This window comes from Phascolarctos cinereus, unplaced genomic scaffold, assembly GCF_003287225.1.
Source record: "Phascolarctos cinereus isolate Bilbo 61053 unplaced genomic scaffold, phaCin_HiC Scaffold_3;HRSCAF=262, whole genome shotgun sequence".
NCBI lineage: Eukaryota > Metazoa > Chordata > Mammalia > Diprotodontia > Phascolarctidae > Phascolarctos > Phascolarctos cinereus.
In genome coordinates this window covers 244,941,174-244,962,515 of record NW_027555736.1, presented here as the reverse complement: position 1 = coordinate 244,962,515, position 21,342 = coordinate 244,941,174, and the positions used below count along the sequence as shown (strand labels likewise).

The 21,342-nt window shown below is 40.5% G+C and overlaps 1 protein-coding gene across 1 annotated transcript in view; it reads left to right on the top strand.

The window, feature by feature from the left end:
* SPTB (spectrin beta, erythrocytic) overlaps positions 1-21,342 on the top strand; it is a 167,013-nt gene that overhangs the window by 53,364 nt on the left and 92,307 nt on the right. The window contains 6 exon segments of the mRNA XM_021004711.2: positions 532-727; positions 15,110-15,261; positions 17,564-17,737; positions 19,710-19,801; positions 20,234-20,314; positions 20,716-20,831. Coding sequence (XP_020860370.2) covers positions 583-727; positions 15,110-15,261; positions 17,564-17,737; positions 19,710-19,801; positions 20,234-20,314; positions 20,716-20,831 — 760 coding nt within the window. The 5' untranslated portion in view covers positions 532-582.

The following is a 21,342-nucleotide window of genomic DNA, read 5'->3' as shown; positions in this document are numbered from 1 at the left end:
CATTTTTCTTTTCAAGCTACACTCAGCCTATTCCCCAGCTTGCTTCCTCCCTCCCCTGTCCCTTCCCTCCTCCTTTCCCCCACTCTGCCCCCCATTGCGTCCTGGCCTCAATTTGGTGGGCAGATGCTTCTCTCCTCAGCGCAGTTGCCTCTGCAGCCTCTGGAGCCCGACCCCAGCGAGCAGTCTGTCTGGAACACAGGAAGGGGGTGGGGAGCTCTGGTTCACTGCAACTGACGTCTCCACCTGCTGGCTGCCCTGACTCTTACTGCATGCAGCTCTCCTTGTCCCTTCTGCCGCCTCTGCCACTGTTGCCGCCGTCATTGTTACTGTTGCTGCTGTTGCTGCTGTTGCTGCAATATTTCATAACGTATGATCCAGGAACCTCAGGTGGAAAGCATGCTCAGGCAGATGGCACGGTGTACTGCTCTTAGAAGGATCTGTTTCTGTCAGAGGCTCCGAATAAGTTTCCCTTGAGTAAAAGTCTGAAGGGGTGGAGAGCTAACCCTTCAATACATGTTGCTCTCCTTCCAGGGGCCCTTTCATGAGGACTGAGGCAGGAGCTGCTGCTGAGAGCCTCCCGACATGACATCCGCCACTGAGTTTGACAACGTGGGCATCCAGCAGTACAGCAGGATCAACGCCCGCTGGGACTCCCCGGACAATGAGTTGGACAATGACAATAGCTCCGCCAGGCTCTTTGAGAGGTCTCGGATCAAGGCTCTAGCAGGTACTCTTCTGAGGGGTGAAAGAATGGAGTATGGGTGGGGAGGACCTTCCTCAGTACCCTCCTTTCCCCAAGACCACCTGTATTCCCAAGCGTCTGGCTGTGAATGGCAGGGGGAGTGTTGGGGATGCTTCTTGGGTGAAACCTGCTGATGCCTGATGGGAGTTGGCTCATAGGGGATTCAGTCTTCCATCTGTGCTCTGAGCTTGTTCAATAGTACTGGCAACAGTCACTGTTCACACCTGTCCTCTGGTTCATTCATATTTTACCCTATGAAAAAGGAGGTGGTAGCTCTGTGTGTGTGTGTGTGTGTGTGTGTGTGTGTGTACTAATAGCAACTTGAAGTGGCCATCCTGAGTGACCTGTAGCCAAATTCAAGTGTCAAAGACAGCCCAGTCAACTGAGTGAAATAATCAGTGTGGAAAGGGTGAATAATTATAGTATCAACTAGGAGTTGATCTCCTTTTCCCTTTACCCTCCTCCTATCTGGAGGATTGTGCAGGAGCTGTAACTCCCCAAAACGGCTCTGGGATGATCATACCTACCTAGGGCCCACAAGAAAAGAGTAACCAAGTGTGAAATTGAGAACAGGCAGCCTTCTCAGGACTCCAGATGGGAGGAGGGGAAGGTTTTCTGAGGTAAACTCTTGGATTTCACCTACTCTTCACCTACTAAGTTCGTGATGAGTTTTGTGGGGTTTTTTTGTATTTTTTTGGTTGCTATTAGCTGGTTTTTAAAAATCCTGAATCTTTAGTGTAAATAGTTTCTCTTCTTCCTTACTTGCTGAAATATCATTTCCTCTTACTTACTGAGATATCATTTTGTTATTTGATATTTCCTGTGATGGGCTTTCATTACTAAGTCCTGACCCAGAATAACCTGGGTCCTTCCATCTGAACCACTATTTTGCTTTAGGAACTTTCTGCACAAAGGAGCCTGTATTTCCTCTCTTATACCTCCCCATTCAATTGACTCTACTCTCCTTTGTGGAAAACTGCTGTGAATGAGGTACAGATATACTAGTTCCTTAGTTGATATCCCTTACTCTTTCCAGGGGTTCTCAATGAAGCCTTTAGTGGGGTCCATGAACTTTTTTGGGTAATATTTTGATAACTGTATTTCAACATAATTAGCTTCCTTTGTAATCCTATGTACTTCATTTTATTCATTTAAAAGCATTCTGAGAAGAGGTCCATAGGCTTCATCAGACTGTTACAGGGGTACATGCCACAAAAATGTTTAAAAATGCCCACTTTCTCTGCCTTTTTGGAGCTTACTCTTCAAGGGATGTATAAACCTTAAAACACTGTGTCAATGTAAGTTTATTGAGTAAATTTATTCCCCTTCCTGCTTTCGCTTTGGGGAGACTCCTTTGAAACAGACTTCTTGGTTCTTGGCAGACCTAGGGGTTTTGACACTTAACCTTGTCCTATATCTTATCTACATATTAGAAAATGTCTAGGGATACCTCTCTCACACACAGTGTCCTCTTTACTTCTGCTCTCCAACATACATGACATAGGAATAGTCTCTGTCTCATTCTATAAGGGTCTTGATTTGACTAATTGAGAAATTATCGTGCTGTTTTTATTCTTCCCTCTCCTTTCCTATCTGCATTGTAGGATCATAGATTTAGAGATAGAAACAAACTCTGAGGTCACTTAGTCCAGTCCCCTTCAATTTACAGTGGAGGAAATTGTGGCCCAGAATTGTTGTGACTTCCTCGAGTTCGCACAGGTAGCAAGTGTCAGAGCAAGGATTAAAAGCCAGGTCCTCTGATTCCAAATCCAGCATTTTAAAAGTTGCATCATTATTTCTCTCAGTGGCAGAGTTAATAATACCAACTTATTTGCATTTGTAATTCATCCTCTAGCCAGTACTAAAACATCAGACTATTTTGACTTTCTACTAACGTGTCTGTTAACTCTGTGTGTTGGCCAGGCCACAGTATAGTATTACCTGTGTGATCAAAGAGTTATTCCTTGTATGGCATACTTGTACCTTGTATTGTAGGACTTACCCAGGAGCCACATGAAAATTAGATCTTCCTTGGTCTGTTTCTCAGGTGATTCCTTCCTTAGGAGACTGCCTTTACCATATCATCCCCCTGGTTTTAAGTTTCTTTCAAACTGGTTAGCTTTCCTTTTGACTTTAGAGGTAACTTGGACATAGATTAGGTTGGTGCTAATTGCATTATTGCAAAGCCAGGAGCAGCAACGTGTTAGAATCAAACATTAGGCTCTAGTAGAGTAGTGGAAGGAGCTCTTACTAATGATGTCACATTCTTCACTGAACTGACTCATGCTATCCCACCAAAGAGTTTGTAGGTCATTCTCAAATACTCAGATAAACCTATGATCTCATCTATGTGGGTACTTCCTCTAGTGATGCAGATGAGATGCAGTTCTTCTGAGACTGTCTTCCCAGTGTAACCATAGACATAGCATACTTTGTTAGGATATGTATCCAGAGAATTAAAAATAATTTTTTGAGATGAACATTTGTTGACTATTCAGTTACAAAAGGACATTATTTTCCTTATTAAACAAGAACTAAACTTGTCTTGGAATAATAGTTATAGCACTGGAAGCAGAGTCAAGAAAGACCTAGGTTCAAATCCAGCCTCAGACACTTCTAGCTGTAAGTCCCTGGGCAAGTCATTTAAACCTCTCTGTGCTTCAGTTTCCTCATCTGTAAAATCAGGGGATAGGACTTGATGGAATCCAAGCTCCCTTCCGCCTCTAAATCTAGGTTCTAGCGATCCTTTCTTCCTATAATTTCAATACAAGGCGTCCCACCAGTGTGTTGGGGGCCTTCCTTGATCTCTTTGGACAGTGCAGAGATAACAGTGAAATATATCAATCATCCATTATTCTCACCATATGACTAATTTTTTTTCTCATATGTTTAATGACAGCATTTGGAAATAATAACAATAGTAGCCAATATTTATACAGTGCTCTAAAGCTTGCAAAATACTTGACTATATCTAATTTATTCCACACGGTTTTGGGAGATTAGGTATTACAGATATAATTCCAGTTTTACAGCTCTTGCTCAAAAGAACTTAAGCGACTTACCTCTGGTCACAGTGGTAGTAAATATTAGAGGTAAGATTTGAACTTGAGTCTTTTTTTTTTTTTTGGCTAGGCAGTGGGGTTAAGTGTCTTGCCCAGGGTCACACAGCTAGTGAGTGTTATGTGTCTGAGGCCGGATTTGAACTCAGGTCTTCCTGACTCCATGGCCAGTGCTATATTCACTGCACCACCTAGCTGCCCCGACTGTCTGAGATTTTTTAAAATATGCTCTTGTCTTGGAGTGTTTGTCTTGAATAACCTGTAGCCAAAGTCAAGACACAGACAGTCCATTGAATGAGCACTGAACCAGTATTTAAGGGTTAATCAATTCAGTCAATAAATAAACATTTATTAAGTGCCTATTCTGTGTCAGGCACTGTGCTAAGGGTTAGAGATTGACCCTTAAGGATTTATGTATGTTGGAGAGTGAGGCTAGTTGGGAGGATGTCATATGTTATTCTACCCTGATGTTAGGCATTTGCTGCTCTATCTCCATTGCTTTCTCCAAGTCCTCCTTAGAGATCTATACAAGGATTGCCATTTCCTAAGAGCCTTCAGAGTATTTAGAATTCTTATGTGAAGTCCTAAATGATAGCAATGACTGTTCAATTGTGATAGCTCTTATCACTCTCTAGAGATACCCTTTGTAAATGACTTTGGGCAAGGGCATCCCATCAGAACTATACATGCTGCTGCTGCTATACTTTGTAACTATAGATGTTTGGGATGGGGAGAGTGGCCTGTACTGAGAGGCCCTGGCTTTTCTTTTCTTTTCCTTTCTCTTTTCTTTTTTTTTTTGGGGGGGGGAAGGGGAAGTAATCAGGGTTAAGTGACTTGCCTAGGGTCACACAGCTTATCAGTGTCTGGGGCCAAATTTGAACTCGGGTCCTTCTGACTCAAGGGTTGGTGCTCTATCCACTGTGCCACCTATCTGCTCCCATTTCTTTTGTAAAATAATCTTTTCAGGTACCTTTTGTTCTCTTTTTTTCCTCTCCGATGGGAGATTTGGGAATGACCTTTTCTGTTTGTTCATACCTTTTTGACTTGACCTTTCAGAATATCAGTCCAGTTGCTACCCTTGCTTTCTCTACCTCTTCTGCAATACTCTTCTTCTTCTTCATTGATGCATTCCTCAGCCTTTGCCTCTCCTCCTCCCCCACTCTTCCTTGAAAATCTTGTGGTGGAGGGAAGAATTAGAGCCTTGGGATATTAATAATAGTGGAGTAGAGTAAGGTTTGAAAGGCACTTTGCCCACAATTCTTTGAGGTGGATGGTATAATATTATGGCACTCTTCATGTGAGAAAACTGAGAGACTGAGGGCTTAAATGATTTGCTTTTCTTTGGTCAAATACCTAGTTAGCATCTGAGGTGGGATTCCAATCACCATCTACTTTTTTAAGTCCAGCGATCATATAGTATACTTTACTTACTCTCGCTGTTAGGTCAATGTTTCTTCTTATTCCCATAGACTGTGACTCCTCATATGCTCGGATCTGAACATCTGGGGCTAATGAGATACAAACTAATCTTTAGAATGAGTTTAAGTGTGGTTTGGTGGGGGACTTGAATATGGGTGAGCCAAGAATTAGAAAGCTTGCAAGTCTTTTGTTTGCTTCTTTTCTTGGGCATCACTGTGGGTATTGACTCTTCTTGCTTTCCAGCTTCCTTTGAACCCCACCACACTTTGCTCGCTTCAGTTAATTATCAAACCTCACATAAGGGTAATGTCCATTCTTTTCTTTTTCGGCTTCCTTGGAGTTTCTTTTAATATTATTATTACTATTTTCCCCATTTAATAGTATTTTATTTTTTCCGATTACATGTACAGATAGTTTTCAACATTCTTTTTATAAGATTTTGGGTTCCAAATTTTTCTCCCTCCTCCCTCCTCCTCCTCTCTCCTCTCCCCCCTCCCTAAGCAATCTGATATAGGTTATACATGTACAATCATGTTAAACATGTTTCTACATTAGTCATGTTATGAAAGAAGAATCATAACAAAAGGGAAGAACTATGAGAAAGAAAAAAAAAACCCCAAAGTGAAAATAGTATGCTTCAATCTGCATTCAGACTCCATAGTTCTTTCTCTGGAGGTGGATAGCATTTTCCATCATGAGTCTTTTGGAGTTGTCTTAGATCCTGGCATTACTGAGAAGAGCCCAGTCTATCAAAGTCAGTCATTGCTCAATGTGGCTGTTACCATGTACAATATTCTTCTGGTTCTGCTCTCTTCACTCAGTGTCAGTTCATATAAGTCTTTCCAGGTTTTATTGAAGTCCACCTGCTCATCATTTCTTATAGCACAATAGTATTCCATTACATTCCTATACCACAACTTGTTCAGCCCAATTGATGGACATCCCCTCTATTTCCAATTCTTTGCCACCACAAGAAGAGCTGCTATAAATATGTTTGTACATGTGGGTCCTTTTCCCATTTGTATGATTTCTTTGGGATACAGACCTTGTAGTGGTATTGTTGGATCAAAGGATAAGCACAGTATTATAGTCCTCTGGGCATAGTTCCAAATTGTTCTCCAGAGTAGTTGGATCAGTTCACAACTCCACCAACAATGCATTTGTGTCCCAATTTTCCCACATCTTCTCCAACATTTATTGTTTTCCTGTTTTGTCACGTTAGCCAATCTGATAGATGTGAGGTGGTACTCAGAGTTGTTTTGATTTGCATTTCTGTAATCAGTAGTGATTTAGAGGGGCAGCTAGGTGGCACAGTGGATAAGCTCCATCCTTGGAGTCAGGAGGACCTGAGTTCAAATGTGGCCTCAGACACATGACACTTACTAGCTGTGTGACCTTGGGCAAGTCCCTTAACCCCAATTACCTCACCAAAAAAAAATATAGTGATTTGGAGCATTTTTTCATATGACTATAGATAGCTTCAATTTCTTCATCTGAAAACTGCCTGCTCATGTCCTTTGACTTTTTATCAATTGGGAAATGACTTGTAGTCTTATAAATTTGACTCAGTTCTCTATATATTTGAGAAATGAGGCCTTTATTAGAAACACTAGCTATAAAAATTGTTTCCCAGCTTTCTGCTTTCCTTTTAATCTTGGTTACACTGATTTTGTTTGTGCAAAACCTTTTTGCATTTCATAATGTTCTCTGTCTCTTGTTTGGTCATAAATCCTTCCCTTCTCCATAGATCTGACAGGTAAATTATTCCTTGCTCTCCTAATTTGCTTATAGTATCACCTATATGTCTAAATCATGTGCATATTTTGACCTTACCCTGGTCTATGGTTTGAGATTGGTATACAGTTGATCTATGCCTAGTTTCTGCCGATTTTCTCAGCGGTTTTTGTCAAATAGTGAGTTGTTGTCCCAGAAGCTGGAGTCTTTGGGTTTATCAAGCAGTAGATTATTATAGTCTTGTGTACCTTACCTATTCCACTGATCCAACACTCTATTTCTTAGCCAGTACCAAGTAGTTTTGATCATTGCTGCTTTATGATATAGTTTTAGATCTGGCACGGTTAGGCCACCTTCCTTTGTAATTTTTTTTCATTAATTCTCTTTATATCGTTGACCTTTTGTTCTTCCAGATGAATTTTGTTATTATTTTTTCTAGCTCTATAAAATAATTTTTTGGTAGTTTGATTGGTATGGCACTGAACAAGTAAATTAATTTTGGTAAAATTGTCATTTTTAGTGTATTAGCTTGGCCTATCCATGAGAAATTGATATTTTTCCAATTTTGTATTTTTCTCATGATAAATTGCTGTAATCTGTTTGCTAGTATTTTATTTAAAATTTTTGCATCAATATTCATTAGGGAAGTTGGTCTATAATTTTCTTTCTCTGTTTTGGCTCTTCTCTATTTAGGTATCAGCACCATCTTAGAAAGAATTTGGTAGGACTCCTTCTTCGCCTATTTTTCCAAATAGTTTATATAGTATTGGAATTAATTATTCTTTAGATGTTTGGTAGAATTCACTTGTAAATCCTGAAGATTTTTTTTCTTAAGGAGTTCATTGATGACTTGTTCAGTTTCTTTTTCTAAGATTGGGTTATTTAAATATTTTATTTCCTCTTCTGTTAACCTGGGCAATTTATATTTTTGTAAATATTCATCCATTTCACTTAGATTGTCAGATTTATTGGCATACGGTTGGGCAAAATAGCTTCTAATTATTGCTTTAATTTCCTCTTTATTGGTGGTGAATTCACTCTTCTCATTTTTAATACTGGTAATTTGATTTTTTTAATCAAATTAACCAAAAGTTTATTTATTTTATTGATTTTTTTACATAAAGCTAGCTCTTAGTTTTATTTATTCGATAGTTTTCTTACTTTCAATTTTATTAATCTCTCCTTTGATTTTCAGAATTTCAAATTTGGTATTTAATTGGGGATTTTTAATTTATTCTTTTTCTAGCTTTTTTAGTTGCATACCCAATTCACTGATCTTCTCTTTCTCTGTTTTATTCATGTAAGCATTTGGTAATGTGCATTCTTTCTTAGTTTCATTCTTCTTAGTTTCTTTCAAACATCTCTGATTCAGAAAAGGATACTCCCTATTTGACCCTCCATTCTAGTCACTGCATGCCTCTTCCTGGTGTCCCTGTAAACAAGCCATATGGTTATTCTGTTTGAAAGACAGAAGATTTCAAAATGAGATTACCCAGCCTGTATTTAATTTGAATCTGAGGACCTGCCCCAGCTCTGCTTTCAAAGGTGGATGTCATGGCTTCAGTGGTACATAACCCAAGGTCAGAGGTGAGGGCTGTACTTTCAGCAAGTATATTTTGAACCATGACTCTTGTAGTTCTTCTTGAGCATTGAGTAGTTTGTATGTCTGCTGTTCTCCTTGGACTGCTGCTTCTGCATAGGGGAGAAGAAAAAGAGAAACTGAATCCTCAATTTTCCCAGAGATTCTAGATAGCCTTTTAGGGCATGAAAGCTTCCTGGCATTTCCTCTAGAAGCCCTCCTTATATAAATATTCTCATTCTCTCTCTCTCTCTCTCTCTCTCTCTCTCTCTCTCTCTCTCTCTCTCTCTCTCTCTCTCTGTCTCTGTCTGTCTGTCTGTCTGTCTGTCTGTCTCTCTCTCTCTCTCTTTTTTGGTTAGAACTTAAAAAAGAAGATAAAATACCTGAGGCCAAGAACATTGCTTGTTCTTTGTTTGCCCTTCCCCCATTTTCCTGCCCACAGTGTACCCTCTAGTAACCCTGAAAGACAGAAGGAAAACTCGGAAGAACATATCTAGCCCTCTTAAGAAAAAGAGAGACTCTTAGAATAGAATGGAAACATGAGGCACAGAAGGATGTATACCTACATGACCCTTCTGTGTCTCCGAGGTATGGTAGAACATCATGTTTGTGGTTGGAGTCATGGTCCAAGGGATGCAGCTAGTGCTGGTGGACTGAGCCACATGGTTCAGCATTACATTCACCATCCAGTTCCTTGACCTTTACCATACACAGGTCCTGGTGCAAATAGTCAGTTTACACATATCCTAATTCCTTAGTAGCCTGTCTTGTAGGTACTCTTGCTCTCTGATCCTCTTCCACTTCCTGGGAATTCCCTTAAAAGAAATTTTTGGCTGACACCACCCCACAGAAATAAGTCCTGACTCTGGAAGACTTTATGTCAAGAGATTGAATAATTTCACAAGGAGCATTGGAGTCAGAAAAACCTAAAAGGGGGTCAGCAGTTACTTAAGCTGACAAATCCTGGAGAGGCTAAGCTGCTGTCAATCATGGAATGTTGTGTTAATGGTAGAAAAGCAACTTGCCTAGTTATCTGCGAGAGTTTAAAGAAAAACAAAAGCAAAAACAACTATTGCAAGAGAGTTGAATTGTTTTGTCCGACCTGTATTTTCATTGTTGTAGCATCAGGATTGGACTTTTGATCGCATTGCATCTAAATGCAAAACTCCCCTTGGCACCTTCTTTCTTTGGTGGAGGATAAGGAAATTTCTGGTGAGGAATCTGCCTCTTGCTTCTCCACGTGATTGCCTTAGAGAGTTGCTGGAAGCACTGAGAGGTTAAGTCCCTTGCTCAGGATCACACAGGCAGTATATGTCAGAGTCAGGACTTTGGAGCAAGGGCTTCCTGATTCTGCAGCTGGCTTTCTATCCACTCCACCAGGCTCCTTCTCCTACAATTATTGAAATGGATTGGGGTTTTTTTGAGTCTTTTGTATGTAGACTGGAAGTGTAGTAGAAAAACATGTTAAAATTTCTGAAACTATCAGTAAATTAGAATGAAACAAAAATTAAGTTAGGACCAAAATAGAGTAAGAATTAAGTCATCCTCCTCCCTTTGCCGTCTCACTGTGACCAGCAATCTTTAAGATTTCGTCCTCTTCAGGCAGATCTGCCATTCCCAAGACATCTCAGCCTCTCCTATCCCCCACAACATCCTATTCCATTCCCTCCTAACATGGTAAAAAGCTATGCTGCTTCTAATTTCTGAGAATCTCAGCTTGAAAATGCTTTGCAGGGGAGTAACCAGCTGCTCTTAAACGGAGGGTGACTATGATATACCATTACACGGATATCCTATTAAATATTAACATATTGAGGTTAATAATAAGACGTGGCTCTCTCGCCTCATCATGAAGGCTGAATGACTTGCTTTAATGGCTCCTGACATCTTTGGGAAATACCTATTAATTTTTAGGCCAGTCGTTTCCATGGGCACAGTTATACACCAGCACTAGCTACATTTGCCATTGCTTGATTCTCCCAGCTCCCCTGGCTTCTCCATTCTCCTCTGCGGCAGAGGGACCAAGAGCATTGTTCCCTGAATATCTGCAGTAATTCTTCATTTTTTTTAAATGGAGGAGCTAAAAGAGGCTTGTAGGAGAGTGACTCAAGCTTAAGTCAGGAGGCTTGGATGGAAGCAATTGAATTTGTGGAAGCCTTATCTTCTTCTTTTTTATATTCTTCCAGATAGCATTGACTCCAAATAGCGAGGAAACGGAGAGCATTATGAAAAGTGTCCAGAAGGGCCACAGATATCACTTGCCCCTACCTTTTCTAATAATTCTGCCTCTGGGTGTCTCCAGCAGGTGACAAATATAGGTGTTGCAATGGATAGAACACGCAGTTGGTAGAACACTGGGCCTGGAGTCAAAAAGTCCTGAGTTCAGTTTCAAACTCATATATTTCCTAGCTGTGTGACCCTGGCAAGTCACTTAACCTCTGATTGCCTCAGTTTCCTCAGTTGTAAAACAGGGATAATAATAGTGTCTACCTCGCTGAGTTGTTGTGAGGATCGGATGACATAATGTTTTTAAAGTGTTTAGCACAGTGCTTGACACAGAGGAGGTGCTATATAAATGGTTATTCCTTTCCTGTCCTCCACCAGCCTATATACATGGTGCTTCCTCATTGAGGAGTGAGCTGACTGAAGTGCTGTTTTCTCTTAAAAGAGAGTTAAGAGAGTTTATTGGAAAGTACCCTGGTCTTTGGACAAGGGGACATGGGTTTGGATATTGATTCTAACATTGTCTGTATGACTCTGGGCAGATCACTCAATCATTTTGAAATCTGTGTCCCCATCTGTAAAAATGGTCAGAGTACTGCATTAGTTATGTCATAAGATTGTTTTGAGTTCTTGTGAGGATTGTCTCTAGTGCTTTGTAAACCTTAAAAGCCCTGAGATGCCCCCACAGTTAAGAGATATGATCTGGATGATGAGCTAGTAAGGCAAGCTAAGAAGGAGTGGTCACACAGGAGGAGAACCCGTGGTGATGAATCGTATTTATTGACTGCTGTTTGAATTTTAAGCTAAGGCTTTGAAGGTAGATGAAGAGGAGATGTTGCTTGGACCAATGCACAAGCGCAGATGCTAGCTGTGTAGAAGGGGAGAGGAGACAAAGACTTCTTTGGTTGGGGTAGAAAAATGATGACCACAGGCTGGCAGAGACTAAAAATGAATTAAAGACGAGATAGGGACTTCATTTATAAGAGATAGTGAAATCAGTGGCATTACTAGCAACAGAAAAGGAAAAATAGTCTTTGTTTTTAGGGCACAAACATACAGGTCAAGTGCTACTTTCCAGAATTAGTTTCTTTCTAGTAGTCACTGGCATGATTCGGTCTCAGGAAAAGAAATCATCACCTTCTGGACCTTCACCTAAATTGATCCTCCTTATAGAATCTTTGAGTCAAGAAGCCAGGGATTGTATGTCACCGCAGCACAGGCTAGGACCCACCGAAGACAAGCCCAGGTGTGCTGCTGCAGCTGTTGCCGGCGTTACCCTCTTTTTCCAGTGTCTCCCATGGGTACATCCTGTGTACAAGAACAGGGCCTCAGGCTTTCGTCTGACATTGCTTCACCAGCTCAGAATTCCACTTGAAAGCCTCAGGACGGGCTCTGGAACAAATATGCTGAGTGAGCTGCAAAGCTCCACCAGAGAGAAGGAGCTAATGGAAATTAATCCCTATTCCTGGACCTTCCGTTCTACATGACAGTTAGCCTCTGGGGATTTCTGCTTCTCTTCCCTGACTTAACTGCTTTTCTCTTAAAAGAACTGGAGTGAAATTGCTAAGAATCCCTGATACTTTGAAATATTTTCTGGCAATTAAGAAATGTGCATCGATAGATCTGGCATCTCATTGTTTGGGAACTATTTCCATTGCTGTAGAACAGTGGTTCTAAAATTTTTTGATCTTAGGACCCCTGTACACTCTTAAAAAGTATTGAAGAACTCAAAGAACTTTCATGGGTTATATCTATTAGTATTTATAGTTTTTGAAATGAAAACTGATGAATTTTAAAAAATATTCATTTAAAAATAACAATAATAAATCTATTACATGTAAAAATAAATAACACCTTTTAAAAAAATTTTTCCAAAGCAGAAAACATTTGATGAGAATAGTGGCATTGATTTACATATTTTTGCAAATCTCTTTAATGTCTGGCTTAATAGAAGGCGGCTGAATTCTCATATCAGCCTCTGCATTCAATCTGTTGTGATACATTGTTTTAATTTAAGTACATGAAGAAAATCTGTCTTCACATACATATATAGTAGGAAAAGGGAGGAATATTTTAATAGGCAAATAATGTGTTAGTATTAATATGAAAATAATTTAGTCATTGTGGACCCCCAAAAGAATCTCAGGAAACCCTGGGGGTCCTTAGATCACACTTTGAGAACCTTTGGTGTAGATCACCACTCTACCATTCTTCTCCTAAGCAAGTTTTGTCCATCTCCTCAGTAAGGGAATTCTTAAGGCCTATAATCAGGAAACTACCTATTTTTTTTTGTTTTAGGCAATGGGGTTAAGTGACTTGCCCAGGGTCACACAGCTAGTAAGTGTTATATGTCTGAGGTCACATTTGAACTCAGGTCCTCCTGAATCCAGGGCCAGTGCTCTATGCACTGTGCCACCTAGCTGCCCCAAAACTACCTATTTTAAACCCATAGGTTCTCAAGCTTTGTGTTGCATGTAAAGAATTCATTTGTCTGTTGAAAATAATACTGATCAGAGGGCAATTTGAGATATTTAAAACTGAGGTCACCTCTGAATTATATTAACCCAGTGAAGATTAAGTCTAGGTCTCTAAGCTAAAATTTCAGGATGAATTCCCTTACTCTGTATTAGTTGTGAAATAAACAGAGCCCCTTGCCAAGCAGTGGTAGGCAGGAGTCCCTCACTATGGAAAGAAGAAAAGGAGGCAGCTGGCTAGAGCTCTTTCCTCTAACATTTGGTAATCTACTTAACCTTTACAGTGTTGGACTGGGTGGCAGCAAGTGAAGTTTATCTGTTTGGGGGGGGAAGTGGGGGCAATCTCCTTCCTAGGAAAAGTTGAATGGTCTTATTGAGCTTCAGTATCCCCTCCCTCCCCACGTAAACACATCAGATTTTAAGCAAGTTACCAGAGACCCCTAAGGTACCATAAAGTCCTTCATTTAAAACCAGGATAACAGAAAGCCTAGAAACACAGTGTATTTTGCAAAGAGTAACGCAGCCTTGTCTGAAATTCACTTGGGGCTGCAGAATTTAAGTCAAGATACTGGCTAATATGTCTCTTTTGTGGGTATTTAAGGTTAGTATAGTCAACCCCACTTTTTCTTTTTCTACCTCATGCTTAGAATGAAAGGGTATAAGTTTCTACTTTATGTTTAGAGTGAGAGGGTATAAGTTTCAAGCACCCAACTATCTTGGAGTAGAAGGAAGGAAGCTCACTATTGTGAGCCAGCACAGACATCTGAGTCATGCCCTTGAAGTGGTTCTGGCGTGGCCACTTCAGAGAGATGGCTCTGCAACAATTGTGACCCTCTTGAGGTCATTTCCCAGTGGACCAAGCCACACTTGTCACATCTTTTGGAGCCCTGAGTCATCAAATCCATTTACACAGAAGTCAGTTGTCACAGGCTATTTACAAATTTAAGCAGGGTGGTTTTTTTCTCTCTTTTGTTCTCTTATACCTCTTCCTTTTCCAACTCTTTTCTTTCTCTTTTCCAGTTATCTTCTTCCATCTCCTTTCCCCCCTTCCTGTCCTTATCATTCTCCTTTCTTCTCCCTCTCCTGTTCTGCTTCCCTTCCTTTTCTCTTCAGACTAAGCCAACCATTTAAAGGTCTATTATCTGCTTCATTCTTTGTCAGAATCCATACAACCCCTGAATGAAATCATGTCTTTGTCCAAAGGGATTCCTTCTCGTTTCCTTCCTCAACTCTTTCTTGGTCCTGCTCCATGGTATATCCTAGAAAATAAGTCCATAGTTACTAAAGAATGAACAGAGTTGAGAAATTACAGGTTGAAGAACTGCTCCCTGCCCAAGGAAGTGATTTTCTTTGTTAGCATTAAGAACTGACTTAATTCTTTGCAATGTATAATCCAGTACCAGTGAGGAGTCAAGCTTCTTTAACCCTTCACTTCTCTCTGTCTCTAAGATGTTAGCTTTTAAAAAAAATCAGTGCAGTCAATTACTTGAGCACTGAGGGTATTATACTTGGTGAATTCCCAGGAGAAAAGGAATCATATAGAGGAAATAGCGTATGGGGACTAAAGGAGTCCGTACACTTTGTTGCAACAGTTCTGAGCATTGGTGGCCAATGAGTACAGACTCAAAAGCAACTAAGTGGTTGGATTTCTATTTGTGATATGGTACCCAGGAACCACCATTGTGTAGTCAAGAAGCTAATAGCTTCATTACCTTGGCACTAATGACATATGAGCCTCTGTTTGCTAAGAGAATGACCTGGATTATGGCTATCAAATATTCTCATGCAGGTTATAGACATGGCACAAACCTCCTCCACCTGGTCCACTGGTCCTCAGCAGCCTTGTGATACCATACCTGGCATTCATCTCCTTTTGCAGATGAGCGGGAAGTTGTGCAGAAGAAGACGTTTACGAAATGGGTGAACTCACACCTAGCACGTGTGTCCTGCCGTATTGCTGACCTCTACAAGGACCTGCGGGATGGAAGGATGCTTATCAAACTTCTGGAAGTCCTCTCAGGAGAGATGCTGGTAAGGCTTCTCAGATTTGCCCTGTCTTGCTTTCATCAGGCTGCTTGTCCAAAGGGGTTGACTTTTTATTTTTAATTATTATTAAAGAGGGACAGATTTATGTGCTTTCTCAAGTCATTATGATCCTAAGAAACTTGCCCATCTCTTTTTCCTGGAAATTACTCCAAAACTAGAGCAAAAAGGGGAAACCTTATTTAAGGAAGTGTCCTGACCAATTCCCCCCACCATGTTTGGAAATATTTAATATACTGACTTCATATTAAGGGACAGCTAGGTGATATGGTGGATAGAATGCTAGACTTGAAGTCAAGAAGACCTGAGTTCAAATCTCGCCTCAAACATTTACTAGCTGTGTGACTCTGGTTAAGTCACTTAAATTCTCAGTCCCAATTTCCATATCTGTAAAATGAGGATAATAATAGTATCTACTTCCCAGGGATGTTATGAAGATAAAATGAATTAATCTGTGTAAAGCACTTGGCTAACCTCAAAGCACTGAAAGCTAGTTCTTATTATGACCACCTAACCCTCTCCTCTTCTGTCCTCTTCTTGTGGTCACTTTCCTTCACTCAGTAGAACAAGGTGCCAGATTATAGATGTTTTAGACCGACTTTTCTTAACTTGAGACCTGGCCAGGATCTTTTGCTTCCTAACCTTGGCTAGCCTTGACCACCATATGAACAGCCTATTGCATTAGCATTATGAAATTCAACTAGACATTTTGAGATTATTGTTCTTCTTGGGTTTGGGAATTGAAACTTTTTGAAAGATGTCAGCAGTAATATCATCTAATTTCAGTTATAATCCAATAATTTTGAGGTCATAATAGTTATTCTAGGTCTATTCTAAGTATTTTCACTGACTTGCTTCATGACCTTGTATAGATCATAATGTGCCTCAGTTTTCCATCTATAAAATGGAGTGAATAACAAGAGGTCCCATTTATCTAGCATGTTGAGGCTTATAAAACACTTTTTCCTCCGCAACCTCTAATTCCAAAAGCCCGTGTGACTTGGGATAACACAGGTCTCCTCCGTGGGTCACAGTTTCTCCATCTAAAATGAGGGTTAGATGGCCTCTAGAGGCCCTTCCAGATTTAAACATATGATCCTATGGACCCTATGATGTGAGTATTTCAAGCATTAATATTCCCATTTTATAGATGTGGAAACTGAGTCAGAGCTTGAGAGACTTGCCCATGGTCACACAACTAATGTCAGACTAATAAATGACACAGAGCTGGCACTAGGAGTAGGAGCCATAGATTTCCTTCTTGAGCACAGAATGGGGCAAGAGAAAAGGATATTATTGTTTGTAAATGCACATATTTTTAATGGCAAAAAAACCTGTTTTCCATGGGTTGTAGGTATTTCTTTTGTAAAAAATCGAGTCATGCATGTTACATTAAAGGCAACAGAGAGGGCTCCCAATTTTCAAACCTGTTTTAGGTATTTATAGACACTTTATCCAGGCTTTGCTTCATATATTCGAAAATTCTCCACATACTTTGCATGCAGTTAATAATCAACAGATGTTTTAATTGAGTTGAATCCCTACGAAACGGGAATGTGTGTGTGACATTTTTATGCTCCTCTTCGCCTTGTTAGATCATTCTTCCTCCTATCCTTTTTTTCGCCTCCAGATAGGATTCCTTGTCTTGCAGAACTGATGTAAAGCCTCCCCTGGAGTCAACACTAATTCTTTAGTTGTGGTCCTGAGAGATTAGAATGTAAGCTCCTTGAGGGCAGGGACTATTTGTTTTTGTCTTTATATCTTTAGTGCCTGATATAATATTTGACATATAGTAGGTGCTTAATAAATGCTTATTGAATTGAATTATTTCTGATTAGCCAGTACCACTGAGATTTGTAGCTGGTGGGGATCCCTGTGGAGACTTTACTTCACATACTCTTCATCTCTTGTGGTAAAGCCACAACAGGGAGCACTGAAGATGGGGATGAGGAGTTTTTTGATTGGCACAGATCTCGCTATCTCCAATATAAGAACTACTTTGTTATTCATCATCTAGTGTAGGAAGTTAGGACTAGACTCCAGGAAAGGTACCGAACTGTGCAAACAATGCTTTGAAGGAGCTGGGCAAGAAGAACCCTGAACCTTGTTGAAGGAAAAGGGTAGGATTTTTGGTAGTTCAGAGGAAAGGAAAGGATGTATTTAGGGTGGTTCATTAATATTAGTCAGACTGTTTTGCTTTTCCAATAGTATGGCTGCTTGAAAAAGTATACCATTAGCTCCTCTGTCCACTGCCAGTCTTACTTTAGTTACTGTCCATGTCTTCTCCCAGCCAAAGCCTACAAAAGGGAAGATGCGGATTCACTGCCTGGAGAATGTTGACAAAGCCCTGCAGTTCCTCAAGGAGCAGCGAGTACACCTGGAAAATATGGGTTCTCATGACATTGTAGATGGCAACCACCGCCTCGTCCTGGGTCTCATCTGGACCATCATTCTTCGCTTCCAGGTAACGTTTTGGGGGTGGAAAAAGAAGATTGGATTTATTGGACTGGGGTAGAAAGAGCAGCAGTTCATAGAACATTTGTCCAGGCTTGTACTTTCATTGAAGTAGAGGCATCTTAGGGACAGGTAGGTGATGCAGTGGAGAGAGCCCTGGACCTGGAATCAGAAAAATCTGAGTTCGAATCTGGCCTTAGACGCTTACTAGCTATGTGACTTTATTTGCTTCAGTTCGTCATCTGTAAAATGGGGGCACACTGGAGAAGGAATGGCAAGCCAATGTAGTACCTTTGCCAAGAGAACCCTGTGGACAAATCTGTGGGGTCATTAAGAGTTGAGAATGACCAAACAACTGAACGACAACAAAGGACATTCTGGTGAGGGAATTTATTCTACAATGCAAATTAGCAACTGTTCTACTCCTTTATAATCTTAGAAAGTCAGCTGGGAGAACCTGAGAGGTTAAGTGACTGTTCAGGGTCACATAGCCAATATAAAGTCAAAGACAGGACTTGGGGCCAACTCTTTATCCAGAATAGGGTAGCAAGGGATGCAGTCATTAGAAACCTGGGCCTGGAGTCAGGAAGACCTGAATTCAAATCCAGCCTCAGATACTTACTAGCTGTGTGACCCTGGGCAAGTCACTTAACACTTTTTGTCTCAGTTTCCTCTTTTATAAAATGAGCTAAAGAAGAAAATGACAAGCCATTCTAGCATCTTTGTCAAGAAAACCCCAAATAGGTCACAAAGAGTTGGGCATGACTGAAAACAAGTAGAGAGCAACAAAAAAAAAATTTTAAATGAATATACATATTTAATTACATATAGCCAGCAATTTATCCTCTGGAAAGAGTACTAGATTGGATATCAGCAGACCAGAGTTCAAATTCCAGCTCCAACATATACCGAGTTGTTTAACCTCAAGCAAATTACTTAATCTCTCTTCTTGACCTTGGTTCCCATATTTTTAAAATGGATACAATGATACTGGCACTGTCTACTTTATTATGTGAGGATCAAATATATGTAAAGTCCTTTGTGATATAAAATACTATTTTTTATAATTAATCTTTTATCATTATAGAAAACCCATACCAAGACAATGAAATTAGGGTTCACATGTCTGGCTTGCTGAGTGACCTGGTAATAAGACCTAGTTATTAAAGTCAATGATAAACCATGTTGCCAATCGCTGACTCTTTTGAGTGGGGATAAAAACAATACTAGCTATGTTACTGGTTGTTGGAAAGACTTTCTTTCTATCTTTTTTTTTATTTCTCCAGGTTTTTTCCTATCTCATCCTGAAATTCTAGAACCACAGTAGGCATAGGGGAATTTTGGAAGGAATAATGAGACAGAACCTTCAAGCCACTGGGTTGACTGTCTAATCCTGAGCAGTTCAAATTTGATAGTGTCTGGGAAAGAATGAGCTCCTTTAGGGGGGTAAAAGTATAGGGGAATGTTTTAAAGGTTAAGGAAAGAATAGAGATAACTGCTCAGCTTGAATTCAAAGAGCCCATTAGACCAGGAACTTAGACTACTAACTGATCTGATTTCACTCTCCATGGATGGATAAGATCCACAAAATAACACTAGAATCAGGAAGAGTGAAAAGGAAACAGGACTAATAGTTTAAACACAATCCATTCAGCTAGTGACTTTTTTCTGTGGCCCCGACTTTGTCCTTCCAAAGATGAGGGCTAGTGGCCCCTGTCCCAATTAGTTCTCAGCATCCCTTTCAAGTTCTTAAGTTAATGAAAGGCTCGGTCTTGCACAAGGAAAACTTCCCATTCCCATTACCAAAGGGGGCCATTGGTAATGATTTGAGGGTGAGCTATTATTTCTGTCTTGCTTATAGTTGGGATTTACACAGGTCAGGCAACCTCTACTATAGATCAGAATGAGAGAAGGAGAGAGTATACAGTAGAAATCAAGAAGCACAGAAAGAATCTCTCTTATTTTGTTCCTTCCATTGCCAGATCCAAGACATAGTTGTTCAGACTCAAGAGGGTCAGGAGACTCGCTCTGCTAAGGATGCACTACTGCTTTGGTGTCAAATGAAGACGTCAGGGTATGTTCTGTAAATGCCAGTCATTGACTTATTCCACACCCACCATCACCACTGCTGCCTTGCTCTCCTCAAAGCACTGTCCCCGAAGTACAAATGGCACAAACCTTTTCATCCCAAATGACCGAAAAGGAATTGGTGCAAAATCTATCCTTGCTTGTTGTATTGAGTCATGAATTATAGGGTTCTTCATCAAAATGGTCTGGTCTTTCTTTTAATGAGAAAGCACATGAGTCATTTGGTCCCTGGCCATTTGATGAGGAAGCATCCTTGTAATGGTTTAACTGATTGTTGTCTGATACTGAGGATGATTGGGAAGGGGGGATAAAGTCATTCTTTAAAACATGTGATGGTTCTCACATTTTGTACACGTATACATTTGAAAGTCCAATGAAGCCAATTTCTCACTTTTAAAAATGTTTCTCTTGGATGCAGGTATCCCCACGTCAATGTCACCAATTTTACCTCCAGCTGGAAGGATGGCCTGGCTTTTAATGCCTTGATTCACAAGCATCGGTAAGATGGGATCCTGTTGAGATATTTAATTAATTGGGGTGTATTGGAGCCTTCCACTTCACATACAAGTTATTGTTTGAAATCCATGTGAATTTTATACATTAGGAATTAGTCATTTTTAATACTCTCAGTACTCCCCCTTTCTTAAATGCCCATCACATCCTCTGCTCTCTTTCTTCCCATTCCTAATGTCATTATTGCTCCCTCTTGTTCTGTTCATTTTCCCCAGAGTGTCCCTTCTCCATCATTCTTGTAACCTCCACTTTCACTCCCATGCTGACTCCCTTTATCAGCTCGAGATCTGTCTCTTTCTGTGGGCAGGCTGAATCCCATGCTGTAGCTTTCCTGGTAGATGCAGATGCTATGGGGTCTCCTTTTTAATATTCTGGTTTCATTCCCAGGCCAGATCTGATTGACTTTGAGAAGCTGAAGGACTCCAATGCCCGGCACAACCTGGAACATGCATTTGATGTGGCAGAAAGGCAACTGGGTATCATCCCACTCCTTGACCCAGAAGGTAAACCAGAAATACTCTCTCAACTTCCATCCTGCTTCCAGACCAATTCCTTCATTGCATCCCAGAGTTATAACTAGGAATATTTTCACTAGGGTGAAAAATGGCTGGGGATGGAGTACAGAGGGCAATCTGGCTATAGATACATTTACATGAGGGGAGGAGGCAGTTCAATTTTTACCACTTTGGAGGTTGAAGGATAAGGTGGGTTTGTTGAGAAAGAGATTGAGACCATGGAAGCAGTAAGGTCACCCAGAATCTGTTGTGTCGTGTAGCTGAGTACCGTGAGATATGGGGACGGTAATCACCACAGGGAGAAAGCGTGCACCACCAGGTGTTGGAGCCTTGGAGCAAAGCCCTGTATCTCCATATAAATGACAGCTTTAGGTAGACAGGGTCTCAACCAGAGCTTACTTCTGACCCTTCCTGGAATAGCAATTTACACTTAAAATGGGCAGTTCCTCAGTTCTGGGTGCAGAGTGAGCCCTGAGAGCCCACATGGTCGCACCTTATA